General features: G+C 36.8%; 1 protein-coding gene across 1 annotated transcript; it reads right to left on the bottom strand.

The window, feature by feature from the left end:
* Positions 1-2,664: 2,664 nt before the first annotated feature.
* Positions 2,665-17,311, bottom strand: LOC148361841 (40-kDa huntingtin-associated protein-like). The gene is made up of 12 exons (XM_088342645.1): positions 17,138-17,311; positions 15,928-15,974; positions 15,678-15,750; positions 9,265-9,424; positions 9,085-9,153; positions 8,886-9,006; positions 8,594-8,686; positions 8,438-8,502; positions 5,926-6,007; positions 4,687-4,733; positions 3,506-3,561; positions 2,665-3,408 (listed from the first exon to the last, which is right to left on the bottom strand). Exons 1-12 carry the CDS (start codon positions 17,194-17,196, stop codon positions 3,327-3,329), a joined length of 954 nt encoding a protein of 317 aa, XP_088198771.1. The 5' UTR covers positions 17,197-17,311; the 3' UTR covers positions 2,665-3,326.
* Between the last annotated feature and the right edge of the window lie 1,769 nt (positions 17,312-19,080).

Raw genomic sequence — 19,080 nt, 5'->3', positions numbered from 1 at the left:
TTTGGACTGTGCACTTTAATGAAGGACGTTCAGTTTCAATCGCGGGACTTAAAAGTCAGGTTTGGGTTAATTTTGTGTTACATTTTTTTAATGTGGGCACATGCGGCTTTTATACAGGTGTGGCTTGTCTAAGTACAAAATCGGTTTTCCTCTTAAAATGAGGTGGGTGCGGCTTATAATCAGGTGTGCTCTACAGTCCGGAATTTACGGTACTATGTTACTGTACTTTTGAGGTTCAAATCTTTGCTCTGACTTTCCAGATTTTGGGTCAGTTCTTGCTTAATCTTAAATTCTAAACACATACCAATTACATTAGAAACAATACTGATGGATGAGCATGAATAACCTACATCAGTTTTGGCCATCTGTGGCACGGGGGCCATTCCTGGCCTGCAATCCATTTTATATGGCCGGCCAGTTAAAAGGATGGTTCATGTATCATGATTAAAATTAATATTTTTTTAAATTGAGTTTTTTTTTACCACCGGGAGGCCCGAAATGACACACACTATCCCATTTTTTTCTGTACATCATTTGTCAAAAAAAACAACAACCATATTCTATGTATATTTTTGCTTATTGTTTTTTTTTTTTTTTTTTTTTTTTTACAAAATTCTAGAATCAAAACAGGGGATATTAAAATGTTTATTCTTATTATATTTTGAAAGTTTCTGTATCCAATATTAGTATTATTTCCCATATTTTAATAGATTTCCTGCCCAAAAGAAAACTAGTTTTTCTTAAAGGGACAGTGTGTATAATTAACCGTCTCTTAGTGGTTAAACATTTTTTTTGTGTTGATGTGATTAATAAGCCAAAATAAATGATGTATCATAAACATGCTTTTCTTTTTGAATACTCATAGAGGAAACTGACAACTGTCCGTCATTATGCTGCTATGGGTCCCCAAAAAGTAACCTTGCTGTGCAGAAAAAAAGGGAAAAGAAAATTTGTGCGGCTTGGTCACTATGAGTCTCAACAGTTTGTGTTCTTCACTTTTCTTTTCAGCACATAATTGTTTGTGGCACTACACAAAACAGATATGTCAAATAGATCAGTAATACACACTGTCGCTTTAACAGAGATAAAAAAAAATGGTCGGAGCTTCAAAAGGTGAGAAAGGCGTGCAGGATAAACTGTATTTGTGTATAATGCACACTTCATCAAGTTTTTATTTTATATTTATTTTGAGTTATTTTTTCACATTTTACTTTCAAATACTTCCGGCGCCGTCACGAATGGCAGCCACTCCAGCAGCTCCCGTGTTATTTTCGCTACTTTTGTGATTTATTTATTTTTTATTTATTTTTTTTTCCTTACTTTATCAGTGCCTTGCAACACTTGGATTACTTTCTATCCTATGGATATGGGTTTCAACTCGCAAAAATACTTTTTCTACGGACAGACTGAAGAGATCTTTTCTTCCTCATGCCATGAGGCTCTTTAACTCCACCCGGCAGAGTAAAGGCCCACATTAAACCACACCACCTACATTGGATATTACCGAATCTTACTGCAATATGTATTCTGTGTAGCACTATTTAGTTACTCTATATAACACGCTACAGTGGGCATTTGCACGTCACACTGGGTATTTGTATATTGTATTCTTTTGGCTTTATTATTGTACTGTTCTCAGCTCAGGGATGCTGCTGGAAATGTGAATTTCCCTTCGGGGATGAATAAAGTATCTATCTATCTATCTTCTGAACTTTAGAGAAAAAAATCAGTACAAAATGCTTTTTCACTGCTCAAATTAATTGATAAAAGTGACAGAGGTTGTTTAATATATGTGGCTAAGATTCAAAGCATTTATTGAAAGCTATGAACACAACACAAACATAAAATTTACAAAGTATATATTTAATGTTCTATAAAATCAAATTTGTCATTAGATAAACTAAGGAGCCGTTTCCCTTGTGCTTGAGTATATTGATGTTTCATGAAGACTTTATTTTTCTCCGTTCGCTAGGATTTGTCTCAGGTACCATGAATGAAAATAGTGTGACAATAGAATGCACGTTACACACGAATAAATACAGTACTACTTCTCGCATGAACTACCCTGATTTCAATTCAAACGCACTACCTTAAACACCCGATTCACTTTTGTAACTCTCAAATTACCCCCTCTCAATTTCCCCCAAATTTCTTATCAGATCTACACAATTTACATAGGTTTTTGACTTTAAATCAATTGATTTCTTCTGAAGGATACAGATTTTCATGCCTGTTTAAGGATTGTTTTTCTTATTTTATTATTGAAATAATAAAAAAACAGGGTTTGTACACCTTTTTAAAGGCCAAATTCAAGGACTTTTAAAGCACGTTCAAAGCCAATTTTTCACTTTCCAAAACCTGCAAAGCATTCAGTCTGATCTTAGAGTCTTGCTTTTTGTTTTATTCTAATTTATTTTATTTCCGTGTTTTTCAGAGGATCTGGCAAAAATGGTTGTGATAAAATTGTAAATATTTTATGGGGGGGATTTTATCATTTACTTATAGCACTGAAGAGTTAAGATTTTTAATTTTTTGTTTATTGTTTTGCATTGTCAGGGATGTTGTGTTGTTGTTCGACTTTAAACCTGTTCAGTGTGTAAAAACCTAAAATTGCTGAAACAATTTTTAGGATCCCCTTAAAACATACGAAATGACTAATTACTAAACAATTTAATGCATGTTTTATTATTACAGAATGATATATCATAAAAAATGTAAAATCGGAGGAAGCGTTTGGGAGCCGAAAGCGCCGGGTCTTCTCAGTGAGCTGAGCAGCAAGAGCCGGTTTTCTAAAAAGAGCTGTCCTCTTGGGCGGTGACGCTTCACATAAAAAAAGCATAACGACAAGTCACCAGAGCAGACATGTTAACGTCATTTTTAAGCACTTTTTAAATAAAATTATTGATTTATTGCACGGTATATCGAGTCAGACTGCCAAGAAACACAGCAATGGCAACAATTTCAAACATTTTGAAGCATTTCACCCAAAATTCCAGCATTTTTCTGACCTTGAACAAAACATTGGATTTCAATTACCCGTATGAAGAAATATGGAAAAAAGTTACTGAGGATAATGAATCCTGATCTATAGGTACAATTGTAGTTCCCATCCAAAGTCATTCACGTGTAAAAATGGAGCAAAGTCTCGTCTGCGTAAAAGCACAAAATAATGTGCATGCCACAAATGTTTCTTTAAGCTTTCACAATTTGTATTTCTTTCAGTGCAAGCGTTTCTCAAGGTCTTACAACAGACCCAGTCACAAGCAGGAATGTTTCCATGATGTTAGCTATCGTTCCCAGAGGAAGCGGATGAGGAAAGGACGTTACTAAATGCCTTGGCCAGACGGTGTGATGCGTTCATGAACCACTAGGTGGAGGAGGTGATTTTGCTCAGCGGTGAGCAGCGGCCTGAAACGGAAAAGACGGACGCATGAAAAAGGAAAAAATCCAACGCAAGAGGCGACAGACCGCCTGGCGATAAAAAACAATATTATTGAACGCTTACCATAGTTCAATCTGAAGAGACTTCAGGGACTCCGTGTCTTTTTCCTGGCACGCCATCTGTGAAACACATTGCCTTTCATATGCTGCAGCAATAAATTCAAATAGCCTTGAACACGGGATGCGAGTGCGCGCTTCACTTGATACTTTACAGTGCCTTGCAAAAGTATTGCTCCCCCCGAAGACTTTTTGACCTATTGCCATATTTCATACTTCAAACTTATGGATGAAGAACTCAAAATATTTTCCAAGAATCTCAGCGAAGCGATGCTGCTGGAAATGTGAATTTCCCTGCGGGGATGAATAGAGTATCTATCTATCTACAACATGTCAGACACGATCAACATTTTATATTGTGCTATCAAGTAAAGAATTAAAAGGAAGACGTCCAAAAATAATATTGCCTGCTTTTGATTAGTTTTTTCCTTGTTTGGGGTGAAGGTTTAGAGGGAGATTGCCAGGTCTTGGTTATTATGCCCGCTCTAGTTTTATATTATTGCTCGCACAGTGCTACGGAAGATGTGTAAATGTTACAATTTCTTCTTGTATCCATTGCTGCTTTTAATCTTTCCACAACTTTATCCCGGACCTTGCTGGTGTGTTTTTTTTTAATCTTTATAATGCATCATAATGCTGTCTGATCAGGTGCATTTAAACTGAGGTGCACTCTGTTTGTCATTCTTAGTCATTGAGGTTGAAAGAGGATAATTCAGAAGTCATCAAGGAACCTTTGGAGTCAGTTGGCTGAACTGAGAAAACAGGGGGGCAATCCTTTTACACCTTCTTTTCAGTTTTGTTGTTGTAAATGTAATAGAAATTGTTGTAAAAATATGGCTCCACTTCACGATTGTGTCTCACGTGTTGATCCTCAAAAAATTTCTATGATTTTTTTTTGCTTAAAGATTGAAGTTTAAAATGTGGCAATAGGACCAAAACATCTTGGGGAGCCAATACTTTCACTGGGCACTGTATTTTAAAATCCCAATTTCGTAACGTGTCCATTGCTGTTATCCCTTCCTTTGAAGGACACGTGCACAAGCCCGGCGGATAATAAATGCAAAAACAAAGATCTGTTTGAAAAGACTGGCCTCGTCCTGGCACATTTATCGCAGCTTTGTAAAAGGCCACAAGGAGAAGAGCAGGAAATCCTGTCAAGTGCAAAAGTATGCGGCTAATGAAACTCACCACCACAGACTGCAGGAGGAGGAAAACGTTCTCAGGGAGGAAAGTCACTGAAAGAAATCCAAACACTGAGTCAGTGGACTTCAAAGAAATGTCAATTGTACCGAGACATTGACATGATAAAAACACAGGAAAATGTACTCAAAGGTTTTGTATGTGTGTATTCTTTAGCGCCTCCCAGTGGTAGAAAACTTGATTTATAAAGAAAAAACAATATTGATTTAAATAATGGGCAAACATACAATTACTATCACACAAACATGCTTTTATTAAAAACATTGTAGGTCAATAAATGACACATAACATGAGCCTCACCTAAAGAGAGCTAACATAATTGTCCGCAAACTTACTTCAGGGTTTGTACATCTTTTTGATGGACAAATTTAAGCACCAATTTTCCAATTTTTCCAGTACGATTAAAAGAAATCCGGTGAAAATCATGTATTTTGCAGAGGCACAAATATAAATACGATTTTTAATATTGTGTGTGCGTTTAATAAGATCTTTTTTTTTAGATCTTGAGTGAATTGGCCAATATATTTATTTTTCTGAGAAAACTCTCTCCATATTGGGTAAAAATGACAATTATTAAATGATAATATGTAGCTTACATTTTCAGATGCAGGAAACTCTTCCCGTTACAGATTACCACTGGGAAACACTACCTTAAAATTTTGCATGTCCCATAATAAACGTCCCTAATTGATACATAATCATCGCACTAATAACCATTTCCTAGTGCCCTGTTTGAGTGTAACATGCACCTGTCCTCTTGAGAGCGACCTGTAGAGGTGAAGATGCTTCATAGTACAATGTCATACAAAGTAATATTAGCTGCCGGTAGTCATGGGGAAAGAAGAAATGCAATTGCAAAGCGAAGCCACCAGAGAGCAGTGGCTCTGTCATTTATAAGGAGATTTGTTGAGAAACCTGAAAATTTCAATTGGACGAAAATTTGTATGGAATAAATTCAGTCTCAGAGTCATATGTACTAATGAAAAGAGCCGAATATAGCTCGCGAGCCATAGGTTCCCTCCTGCTCTGGGTGAAGCTCTTGTTGTGCAAAATAAATGCAAATTTTTTTGACTTATAAGTATTAACATTAATGCACATTCACATGATAGTTTATGTATTTTTGCTCATCATTTCAATCATATTTAATGAATTTTTGAATGATTTTTTTTCTTACTAGGAGGCGCTACATTTTAAATACTGTCTTTAAGAATTGAAAAATGTTTCTACCTTGGCTGTGTGGTTCGAAAGATTCCCAAGCGTATCTCTCCAGTGTTTGCGCGTGTTCCGGTAACAGCTTTTGAGGCGGAGGCTGCAACAAAAAAATCGTCGTGATTGAAACCAATAAACGGCTTTTATGATTTACAAAATAGGATATTCTGGGTCGTAAAATAACCAGCTGGATAATTGATTCCTGCTGCGTAGGTGTTTCCTTCCTTTTACACTTCACCTTTAGCTCTCCTCCGCGTTTTGCAGTTTGATGGCTGCGTGCCACTAAAATGTTACCAGTTCATGCAGCTAAACAGACCAATTCTGTCTACAGTTATGCTACTTTAGCATCTTCAAGTTCGTTTTAACCCTCATAAACGATAAGGACAGCCTCTGATATCAAACGGAGCTCAAAAGTCAGAATGAAAACAGCCTTTGTTTAGGTTCAGATCAATAATATCAGCCCAGAGAATCACCCACTGCTCTCTGCCCAGTCTAGAGGACATTGCCAGCTTGCGATACCGACAACATCATAAAGGACCCCTTGCCTTGTGGTCCCCATTAACCACGATAACTAAGGGATTACGCTATACAGTACCTAGTCTTTTTTTATAGAAAAATGGGCGATACGTTTTCGATTGATTTTTAAATTTTGTTGCTGCTTCATGTTACTGCACCATTTTTTCATTGCACAATTTTTACGATGCACTTATAACTTAGGCCAATCTCCAAGAACTATAGGCACAGGGCAGTAGCGTAGAGCCAGAATTTGACCACCGAATGAGTGGGTCCGATAATGAATGGATATTTTATTTTTACTAAACTTCTATGTAAAATCTGAGGAGGATTGTGACTGAGAGCATGTACCTGAAACATGTCAACTTAATGCAATAGTCAATACACTATTCAGGGTTGCAAATGAACTTCTTTATATACTGTATAAACAGTATTTTTTTTAGAGTGGAGCATTTTTGTGAATCAATTTCCTTTTTTTGAGGAAATTCAAACTGAGGAGTAGTTATCTTCAGCATGTTTGACAATATAGAAGTGACAACATAATAATTGATTTTTAATTGCTAAATAAATCAGTGTGAAGGCATAAAAAAGATAATTAAATATGAGCATCTATTTATTTCATGTCTTAATAGTGGTATTATTTCTTAGGTTCTGCAAAGTGTGGTTATCTCTGGCACACTCATGTATTTTGAAGTTGTATTGGATCGTTATTTTCTTATCTAGAATGATGATTTTCTTGTCGATTAGGTGAATTCCTCAGTGTACCGTATTTTCTGCACTATATGGCGCACCGTGTTATAAGGCGCACCTTCAATGAATGATATATTTTAAAACTTTTGCCATACATAAGACGCACCCCATTATAAGGCGCTATAAGTGCATGCTGGTTTAAGATCAGGTAATTGTGCAATTTTGTAATTGTAATCCTGTGCAGTCCTTTGAGACATTTTTGTGATTAAGGGCTATTTACGGTAAATAAATGTGACTTGACTTGACTACAGTAGAGAATGTAGTTACGTTATGCAACCTCTAGATGTTGCCACGCTAAAGGGAATGTCAACAAAACATTCAAAATGGTCAAACTTTATTGTTAACAAACAAGCTTTCCACAACTCCATTCACTCCCAAAATAAATAAACAGCCGTTTTATTATTTTCTCTGAGGTAAAGCATTTTCGTGACACATCTTTAACATCTTTGAACAACATCATTTAGTCAACACGCAAAAAAAAAACCGTCTGATACTGTTATTTTAAATGAAACGTTAGTGCAATCGCAATAAAGTGACACTCGTAATGTGCAAAAACAACAAGTGCAAAACAATAACAATAAAGCAATAACATAATAACTGTAAAATGTAAAACGTAAACACACAAAAGAAAAACAAAGATCACTCTATAAGCTCCTCATCAACGAATCCCTCGAATTCTTCTTCTGCAGTGTTCGAATTGACCATCTCAGTGAATGGGCCATCCAACACGTCCGACTCCGTTTCATCAAGGTCGTCATTAATTGAGTCAGTGTCGCTGTTGTTGTCTGGCTGTTCGGGGACAATTCCCGTCTTCTTGAAAGCTCGGACCACAGTTGAGACTGATATATCAGCCCATGCATTTACGATCCACTGACAGATGGTGGCGTATGTCGCCCGGCGCTGTCTCCCCGCACGTATGAAAGAGAATCGTTGTTTAATATTTCCCAGTATGCACAGCGCGAAAAATGGAGTCGGCGGCTGTTTCTCGTAGTTGCGAGACCTTGCGAATTTAATATTGAGCCATATATAAGGCGCACTGTGTTATAAGGCGCATGGTCAGCTTTTGAAAAAAATTTAGACTTTTAGGTGCGCCTTATAGTGCGGAAAATACGGTAGTTATAGTTTCATTTATTACCCTTTATCAAGCAAAGTTGTTTTTTTAATGTCAAATAAACAAGCTAAACAATCTTTTTTTCCCGATGCACACATTTTCAACCAGATTTGATTTGGATAAAGCAAAATATAGAAATAATTCTATGAATCATACCTCAAGCAACATGAGCAGCAGCACTCTGCATATTTCACATCTTGCTATAATGTCCAGAAAAGCACCTGTAAGACAAGTACAACCCCAAAAGATTATATGCATTGCACATGAAACTGAAAGGGAGGATGTAAACAAGCGTATGCAAATGATCCTAACCAACAGGGGTGCTCGTCCCTGGAAGATGCAGTCCTTTCTCCTGGCAAGTAAGCTGCATTTCTGTAAAAACTGACAAAGCGCCATCGTAGTCACCTACACACACAAAAAAAAAGAAGCAAAGTCACCTATTAGATAAGCCAAATGGCCAAAATATTGGAATACACATTTATTCAACAATAATAATTAATCTGATGTTTGACTACCTATCTAATTTCAAATAAAATTTATCGACCTAACACATAGGCATAGGAAACAGTGACGCCAAGTGGGTAAAGGATGACATGAAACTCACGTGTGAGAATTTTACAAGAAGCCATTTCCCCCATCGACAGTAGAGCTTCCACTGGCATCTGCGTTTGCAACTCTGCAGCTCTCTGGTAATGAACAATAGCTTCACCTGGTCTATTCATCTCCTATAAAAAAAGCATCATATTCAAATGAATTATATTATGTCAATTATATATTGTACCAAGTGAGAGAAGATAGCTTACTTTGAGTGCATTGCCAAGTTCTAGACAGAGACTGGCTGCCATAACTGGCTGGTTCATTTCAACATACACCTGTACAAATAACATGATCCAAGAGTTCCTTTTAAATGAAAAAAAAAAAGAAACTTTGCACAATATAAATTTATGCTAAGACAGGAAAAAAAAAATGATTTCAAAGTGAACCTTTATGGCAAAACTGTAACAGTTCAGTGCTGCCTGGAGATGCTCATCAAAGCCTGGTGCCTGCAGAGCGCGATTCTCCTTCTCAGAGGAGAGAAAAAGCCGTGCAGCATCAGTTAGTGCTAACGCTTCTCCAGGGGCATTAAAGAGAGTCTGCTCACACCTGCAGGTAAATGACAAGTTTGTCATACATGAATCGCGAGCTGCTGCCTACCGTTTAGGACGACATAAGCTTACAAGTACAAAGAGTTTGACACCAGAACTGATTATTTCTATTCACATTATTTTGTATTACAATTTTCATTCATGAACAAAGGACTTCCAATTTGCTATCTATACAGGGTTCGTACACCCTTTTTATGTTGTTTGAGGTGACTTAGTGCTGCCTGTAGGAAAAACTTAGCAAGTATGATCAATCCTAGGCCAAATATTAAACCACCAGCTGAATGGGGCATAACAAGTTTTAAACAATTGCCTCATTTCATTTATGTTTGCTGCCGTCTCTGTTTGGCTCATGTTGAATCAAATTTATTTTTAGTTCTTTATAGTTATTTGTATTACACACAGCTATCAGTTACGTCAAACTGTAGAGCTATTCATTGATTTATGCCATATTGCTCCTTGTAAATTGCACAATGTGATATCAATTCCTACACTTTCAAATAAACAGTCACTTATTTAATAACATTCACTTAACAAAACTGTTCCATATTACCAGAAGGAACATAAACCTAACTTAGCAAAACACCAAGGTAAAACCAAAGGCCAAATTGTTTACGACTTTCATTCAGTTACTTCATCTTTTCTATCATTTTTTTTCTCCAAACCTTCAAGAATTTTCTTATTTTCTTTTGATCCTCTTCTCAAACCGTTTGATTTTGAAAGGAGGTACAGTTTTAGCTGCAGCTTTTCTGCATTGCTTTCAGCAGATTTTATGAGCAAAGCCTAGCATTGGCATTTTGTTATAATTGATCTGTTCTGGTGCAGATTTACCAATGCACATGTATGGAGCGATGACGCTTCACATGGTATAAAAAATACCAAATAATGCATGGACTTGCTCCCTCATATCTTTCAGATATGATATCGAATTTGATTTCCCCATATGTTACAGTCCGGAGCCTTTGCTCTGAAAATGCTGCTCTACTGGTGATCCACAGAGCCAAGAAAAGATCTGCAGGTTAGAGCTCGTTCTCAATTCAGGCCCCGTGCTGTGGAATGCTTTGCCCCCTGAGATTCAATCTGCAACCTTAGAGGAACTGTTTATATCCAGGCTTAAAACACACTTATATTCTATAGCTTATGAATGACCCTTATTTCACGTTGACAATATCTGTGCATTGTTATTGCAACATCCATTGCAGCCTGGTCATCCCAGAAGGGGATTACCTCATGTGCGGACCTTTCTCAAGGTTTCTTCATCTTCCTCATGTTGAGGTTTTTGAGTTTTTCCTTGCCCTCATGTATGTTTCAGACCAGGGAATGGTGTAATTAATGGTGTGTCGTTTGCAATAATCAGTGGTCTGTGCAGCCCTTTGAGACTTCTTGTGATTAAGGGCTATAAAAATAAACATGACTTGACAGAGCCCTACAAAGCAATGCGATAGCAGCAGCGTCATTTTATCATCTATTTTTTTCCTTAATGCGTGCTCTGTCAAGTCAGATTGTCCAGAAACATATGGAAATAGTTTGAAACATTTTCAAGAACTTCACACAAAATTCAAGCATTTTTTTAACCTTGACAAAACAACATTAAAATTCAAGCATTCTCAAGGATTTCAAGCACCAGTACTAACTTTATGGTGAGTCACGAACGTGGCCCTCTAATAAAACCTTAACTAGCCAGAAATTCTTTAAAATTAAAATTTTAACTGGCATGACAAAAACATACATCATCAGTGTCTTTAATACCTTAACAATCATGTACAATTTACCTAAAATCCCAATCCAAGACGCAACCTAAGTAAATTGAATGCTGTTCTTGACAATATCTGTTTATTATTTGTTATTGTAACATACATTGCAGCCTGGTCATCCTGGAAGAGGGATTACAACATGTGCAGTCACTTCTCAAGGTTTCTTCATTTTCCTTATGTTGAGGTTTTTGAGTTTTTCCTTGCCCTCATGTATGTTTTAGATCAGGGAATGGTGTAATAAAAGTCAAGTCAAGTCAAGTCATGTTTATTTGTATAGCCCTTAATCACAAAGAGTCTCAAAGGGCTGCACGGATCAAAGACTATTGCAGACTACAGACTATTATGACACCATCCCCTCATCTAAAACCTACATGAGGGCAAATAATACACATATTATCAACATAAAATATAGGTTATTCATATGCTATAGAGTAGAAGTGTGTTTTAAGCTTAGATTTAAACATTTCTGCTGAGGTTGCAGATCGAATCTCAGGGGTAAGAGCATTCCACAGCACCGGGGCCCGGGTGGAGAACGCTCTCGAACCTGCGGATCTCTTATTGGCTCTTGGGATCACTAGTAGACCAGCATTTTCAGAGTTAAGGCTCCGGACTGGAACATAGGGGGAAATTAATAAAAAATAGCTTTGAGGGTAGCTTTTAAATGTTGTGCAGGAATATTAGACCTTATTGTACATTTATTTTTTTATATATAGAACGTTTTGTTTGATTTCAGCATCTGAAAAGTGCTATATAAATAAATTTAGATTTGGCAGTAGATGACCTGGTGCGGAATACGGTCTTAGGCTACCCTCTGCCGGACTAAACTGGTCGTACAAGCATGCGCTCTTATTTGCAGAACACACAAAGTTTTTTTATTCTAGCAAGAATCTTTTTTTTTTTGCAATCAAATGCCGGCAGATGAGTGTAGCATAGGCATCTTGGATAAAAAAAACAACCAGACAATAGTTTGGAGCCTTACATAACTTGTCAAATTTGATCACAATCTGAAAAACTAAACTTATTTTGAACATTTTCCCAAGGGTAGTTTTAGGCGTTTCCATAGTGGCCATTTGGAAACGGCTAATTTTCAATACTGAAACTTTTGCAGATGTGTATTTTATTTCGGCCACTATTTTTAGACATTCTTAAGGAGTTGTAAACATTTTAATTCTCTTTCTGCGTCTCTATCACTATTGTGACCACTTGCGCATAAAAACAAATCCTAGTTGCGTTACGCATACTCATTTCAGGGTCTAAGTTGAATACAATAGTGAGATTTATGGAATTTTTCTGACGGCCACCAGCGGTGCTGGAGTATAAAATGTAAGATTAAGACCAGTAGATCATGTGCGCCAAGAAAGACTGCAACCTCTATGTTTAAGCATACATTGTAAAGTTACGGTGCGTTCCGATAATGAGGAAGACGCCCTTGATGGCGATAGTTATGAGGAGGAAGTTGAGAACGATCTGCCGTGAATTTTACATTTAAGGGATGCTTTTTTTTTTAACAGGTACGTTTGATACATTGCGAGGGTGATGCTAACTAGCGTGTTGGCACCTTTCTAAGTCTTTCTTCGTAAATATGTGTAACCATGTATAATATGTATTTGCAACTGTATATTTTTGTAATGTATTTATTTTATCATTTTCCATTCATGATGCCGACTGAGATTCTAGGTTTGTGCACTATCTAAGAAGTTACAACCGCGGAACTTTCAGGATGGTCGGGGTTAAACTTGTGATTGAGTCACGAGTTCTAATGTGGGCACACGCGGCTTATACATGGGTGCGGCTTGTGTAAGTACAAAAGTGGCAAAACACCTAAAAAGTGGTGGGTGCGGCTTATAATCAGGTGCGCTCTATAGTCCGGAATTTACGGTAAATATTTTACACGGTTGGAGACACCAGACTCTCATGGATGTAAGGAGGCCATGGTTGCGTACTACCATTGAATGTGATGGCTTCAAGACGACATCTGTTATGGTTTTCGGGTATTTTGTTTAAGACTGATGGTGATGTTTCTGTGATTAGTATATTTTGAAATAGTCAGCAGATTTTGAATCCCAAGAGTTTAGGATTTCCAATGATATGTGGCATGATTTATTTCAGTGACTGATAACATCATACAGACACATATTTGCGTCTCAACAGTTAACAGTTGAAGTTAAGGGTTAAAAGCGGGTTGCAGCATTTGGAAACTTAAGGTTGCAATCATGTCTTACCAGCTCAGTAGCCTAGATGGTAGGGAGCCCACTTTGAGACTGGGAGGTCGCTGGTTCGCGCCTCGGCCGAGTCATACCTAAGACTTATAACATTGGTAAAATGGCGGCGTCCTCTGTTGGCTGCGGCTGCATCGGCTCGCTACAACGGGTCAGGTGTATCGACATTTCGTTCTTACAACGGGTCAGGTGTATCGACATTTCGTTCTTACAAAGAATGACAATACAAAGGAAATTATTATTATTATTATTATTATTTGAACCAGGAGATGGCGGCGCATTTCTTCATTGCGCTCGAATAAACTCTTTATTTTTTTTTTCATCTTTTTGGGCGTTTGTTCCCCCAACAGTCATGATAAAAGTAAGAAAAAAGCAGATAGACGCAATGATAAATAAAGCAAAAGGGCTCTTTAAACTCAGTTGGGTATTGTCAACACATGATTAATAGAGAAAATATTCAACTTTCAACGTTTTAAGGACAATTCAAACTACGCACCACACCTTAAAATACATGATCGATTCTTCTCCAAGATTATTTTTTTTTAAATGACCCTTAGAAATTTTAAATATAAATCATTCAGTGCCCTTATAAAATCCAGATGTTTTAGTGATTGACTGAACCTATTTTAACCCTCCATCTAGTAAACAACCTGGTAATACGTACTAAAAATAATAGTGACAACATAGTTATAACACAATAGGCCAGGGGTCTTCAACATGGTGCCTCCAGGCACCAGGATGTCCCCTAAGTACACCTAAAATGCCTGTGGACATTTTGTGAAAATAGCTCACCAGGCCTGGGCTATTGTGATTTTCTAGTAGAATAATATTGTTAGTGGTCAACTGAGTATTTAACCCTAGTTTTATAATTAACCTGGTAAAAACGTAGAAACAACATAGTAATTACATGATAAGTTGTTATTTTAGAAATGCATATAAAACTGGGTGCCCCTTGTGCTAATTAGTAACAAAAAATAGCTCTCAGCTTGAAAAGGGCCATTGCAATAGACTGTTATTTTCAAAATACATAATAAAGTGGTAACCCAGTGTGCCAAACAGAAAAATAAAGTAGCTCTAAACATGAAAAAGGTTGGTGACTAGTGTTCCCTCTAAGCTGCGCGCGTGCGCAATTGCGCACTGCCTGCACATTCTCAGCGCACAAGAAAATCTATCCAGCGCAATGTTCCCTCTAAAATGCGTGTGTGAGTTTTTCGAGAACCGAATTCTTCAGCTCGGCTCACTAAGATGGCTCTTTTCGGGTCCTAAACGGCTCTTCAGGTTGTTTTTGCTTCTTTCATCCCTATATGACAAAATATTATGTAGAATTATGCACGAAATGACTTAAAGGAAGGGGGAATAGAACAAAAAAGAAGTAGTGAAAAGCTGAGAGAAAAAGAAACAAAAGGAAGAGAAAAAAGAAGGAAAAATTCAGAAAAAAAGCCAGAAAAAAGAAAAGAAAGAAACAAAGGAAAAAAAGTAAATAGAGAACAAAAAGAAAAAAGGAAAAGATAAACACAATGAGATTTTTTTTAAAAGGGATTAAAAATATAGAAAAAACAGGGAAAAAGAAGAAACAGTTTGTGTTGCATTCAAACAATTTCCAATTATACCAAGTCAATCTTGTTGCCAACATTGTACTTCCACTAAAAATGTGATTAAATACAGTTGTGTATCGTGCAACCGACTAAATAAGCCCCCAAAATGTTAGTATTATGCGATAAAAGATACCAGGAAAAAAAAGAAATGGAAGTCTTGTGAAAGAATTGTTGTAAAAACAAATTATGTTTGTAGGCCGTACAGCCTTTGCAATAATACATTAGTCAATTCATTCAAAAGTGAAATTTTTTTTGCATTGCCGGAAACTCCGCAAAATGCAACGTGATGTCAAGTTTTGGACATGTTTGATAATGATTTAGTTGCCACACTTGGGATTGCTGTTGCTCACTGTTGTTTCAAGTGTTGCTCACTGACTTTGTGTGAACGCTCAGACCCGTGGAAAATTAGAGGGAACATTGTTGGTGGCCCCTGCCCCAATGAGGATTTGATATAGTGTTAACTGAGAATCAGGATCAGTTGTGATTTGGGATACGACTGCTCTTGCGGAACAAAACTGAAGAAAGTTTCTTCACATTTTCTTTCGTCAATGAGATCAAAAAGTTAACCAAGGTCCTGACTCTAAAGGCAAAATTTGTATGTTGAACCTTTTCTATACAGTTTGCCTGCATGAAAATAATCACTACCACAAAAAACAATCCAGAAAGTCTTTGTCCTAGAGTCTTACCGGGCCATTGCCAAGTTGCAGAAGGCAGCATACTGAAGACAGTCCTGCTGCTTTAGCTCCTTGGCTAGCTGGCCTGCAAATTAAAATTGATGAATACCGACAAAGCAAACCTAATCCAGTGGGGTATTGAATAAGAAAAGATAAGATAGACAGGAAATTGCTGAATATGGACGTAACAAAACTAATCTAGTGGAGTAGTCCGTACATTAAAGGCATACACTGTTTTCATTATTTAAACACCAAAACTTACCAAATTGCTCACTTGCCTCTGCGACATTTGGCTTCCGAAGAAAACGTCTGCAACGGGGAAAAATACATTTGTAAATTTCAAATCTACCTAGAATGGGTACCATGTTTAGACAGCTTCAACAAGCGTCAAGCAAAGTATATACTGATTACCAAGTGTCCATTGATTGGAAAGAGATAAGACATAGCACTCCAAGATAAACATGTAATAAAAGACTTGTAAAGAAAGAATAAGATATAACAAGATAATTAGGATAGATAGGAAATATTTACAACGTAGTGCTTGAAGGAATGAGTGGAGAGGTGTTGTGAAAGGATAGTGGGATGTTTGGACACGATCTAAGGGATGGGCAGGGCACCCGTATGATGTGGCAGGGGTAAACCAGTGAAAGCTGTCGGGCTCTGCTGTTGAACAGAAGAGTGTATTGTGTCACCCTGACCCGAGTGACATGGCCGCTTTCTTGTCTCTCGTTTCATCTGGAGGGACGAAAGCATGACCAGCTTGGATTCCGAAATTTCGTGTGTGTTTTCTGCTACTTTTTCCCATTTTAAAAATTTTCTTCATTTTTGTATGTGTTTGTCTGGCTGTCGGTCACCCCTCTTGAGGGATATGACCAGGGTAGATAGATAGATATAGCTTGAAAACTAGTCCAAGTTGTAAATCCGTTAGAAAAGTGTTGAAAAAACAATCAAAAATACTGGTAGTGCAATGGTTATGGTTAGGGCAACACTGTAATATATATATATATATATATATATACACACATTTTTCCTTGCCCGCATGCTGGTTTAAGATCAGGTAATTGTGTAATTTTGTAACTGTAATCCTGTGCAGTCCTTTGAGACATTTTTGTGATTAAGGGCTATATAAATAAATTTGACTTGACTTGACATGACATTTTTACAACACATAGGGAATATATTTATGTCAGTTTTGTGTACTTGTTCAGGACGGCGATGGCTCTGAGGAAGACATTGTCTCTGCTATTGAAATATTATATTAATGCGGCTACATACTAAATAGAAAAATTTAAGTTATAATCTAATTTCTACATTACGTTTTTTTTTCAATTAACAAAATACACGAAACACACGAGCAGGTATACATAATAATCAGGATGAAAATAAGCAGGTGACCTCTAGCTAGCTAAGCCTGCTTGATAGCCACATCAAAAATTGCTATTTATAATATACTTAACCAAAATTGCACTTACTTTTTAAGTTTATTCGATACAGCACGGTATCTGGCCAAAAAGTCACCTTCTGCTGCCATTGTTACCGCAGGAAAATTGGAAAAAAATTCTGTTCGGAAACGCAGCGACGGAAAAAGGGGTTGTGTTTAGCCCTTCTCTCCTTCTGCGTATCTCCTTAGCATGCGTTACATGGCCCGTTACCGCCATCATCTGGCACAAAGCGTAACTTCAAATGTCACTAAATCAAACACGTATTATGTTGTTGAAAATCTAAGGTAACAAACAGTCCATCAGGGGCGATCTTAACTTCAGAGCAACAACCACATACAAACATCTTTCAGTCATTAAACATATTGATTCAGTCATTTAAACATGTATTAAATAATAAAAGAATACATAAATTATCTTCATCCATGTTCTTAATTACAAGCTGTTTTATTCCCATTTAGGAATTAAATAATAAAATTAGGTTGACTGGACCAAGCCAGTGGAGTATTTCCGACGTTGCGTTGTTGTTTTTTGTTTTGTTTTTATTTTAATGAAGCGTTTTTCATCACATACAAGCCTATCCTGTCATTTATAAGGGAAAAAAGTTTTAAAATGCTATAGTTTTGGAGGGTGCTTGGGTTGAATTTGGAGGTGCTTAAGCACCCAAAATAATGGTCTGGTTACGTCTATGTGCATAAATACTAAATAAATCTCATCTCATCTCATAAACCGAAATCTACATTTCTCAAATCCTTACCTGAAATACATGAAAGAAAAGCAGGGGATTATGGGAAAAGCGGTAATATGGTCAATGACAACAAAATGTAAGCACGCATTACCGGCAAATAAAAAGATCTCGCTCCTCTAAAATAAAAGTATTATTTTTCTTATTTTACAAAGTTTAAATTTTTTTTGTTAAAAGAAAATACCCCCTAAAGTGTACTAGATTTTCATTCGTTTTTTAAATCTAAAATAAGAAAATAATAATCAAAATACGCCAAGTATCCGAAAGTAAAATAATTCTTGAAATTATTTTCAAAATAAGAAAAATACATCCGCCACAAGAACCAATCTTTTCTTGAAATCGTATTTGACTTGATGAATTTATATTTATTTATTTTTATAATAATTATACAATAAGTTACACAATTATACATTGATGTATAAGAACAAACCCGTTTTACAGGAATATGTCTGTATTTAACAAGTGAAAGTACTGTATACTGCACCTGTAAACACTAATTGGCTTATTTATAACCAATAACTACTCCCAGAGACTGTTTAGCCCGGGGGTCGGCAACAAGCAGCTCTGAAGCTACATGTGGCTCTTAAGGCACTCCCTAGTGGCTCACTGTTTAAATGTTTAAACATAAAAATAATATTGCTTGTGTAGGAAGGCAAACATGACACAAATAATGTTTTCCACTAAATTGTGGAAATATGGAGGCCTGCCTCACTGAGATAAGAAATATGGATGTCACTTAACTTCTTGCGCCTCAACCCTGAAAAAAATTGAACTGATAATTATTGGTCCTTCTCAGTGCCCTGACTTTTTTTCAAACACTGCTATAAACCTTGACAAATGTAATATCACCCAGAGTGACTTGGTCAAAAATGTAGGTGTTACATTTCTGTGTCACATTTGACCCTAATTTGTTCTTTCAGTTACACGTTAAGAATATCACTAGACAGCTTTGTTTCCATCTTCTCAACTTTGCAAAAATTCGTCCTAGGCTGCCCCTGCCTAATGCTGAGAGGATAACTCATGTCATGAGGACAAGATAGTTTGATCACATTATTACTGGCTCCCTGTCAGTTTAAGATGGGATTTTAAGGTTCTGTTGCTATTATATAAAATTATGAATGGACTTACCCTCTCTTATCGTTCAATTTGATTACCCCCTATGTTCCTGCTCGAAGCCTTCTCTCGGAAAATACTGGTCTACTACTAATCCCAGAGCCATGGTGAACACAAA

This window comes from Urocampus carinirostris, chromosome 8, assembly GCF_059441175.1.
Source record: "Urocampus carinirostris isolate Australia breed hairy pipefish chromosome 8, RoL_Ucar_1.0, whole genome shotgun sequence".
Classification (NCBI taxonomy): domain Eukaryota; kingdom Metazoa; phylum Chordata; class Actinopteri; order Syngnathiformes; family Syngnathidae; genus Urocampus; species Urocampus carinirostris.
This window is presented reverse-complemented; position numbering and strand designations above follow the sequence as displayed.

Excerpts from the sequence above, each read along its gene's own strand:
- LOC148361841 (XM_088342645.1), bottom strand. The coding sequence starts at position 17,196 with ATGGCAGCAGAAGGTGACTTTTTGGCCAGATACCGTGCTGTATCGAAT. Across the intron at positions 9,007-9,084 it reads AACTTGGCAATGCACTCAAA|GAGATGAATAGACCAGGTGA; the intron begins GTAAGCTATCTT and ends CTTTTTTTATAG. Across the intron at positions 3,562-4,686 it reads TCCTCCTGCAGTCTGTGGTG|ATGGCGTGCCAGGAAAAAGA; the intron begins GTGAGTTTCATT and ends TGTGTTTCACAG.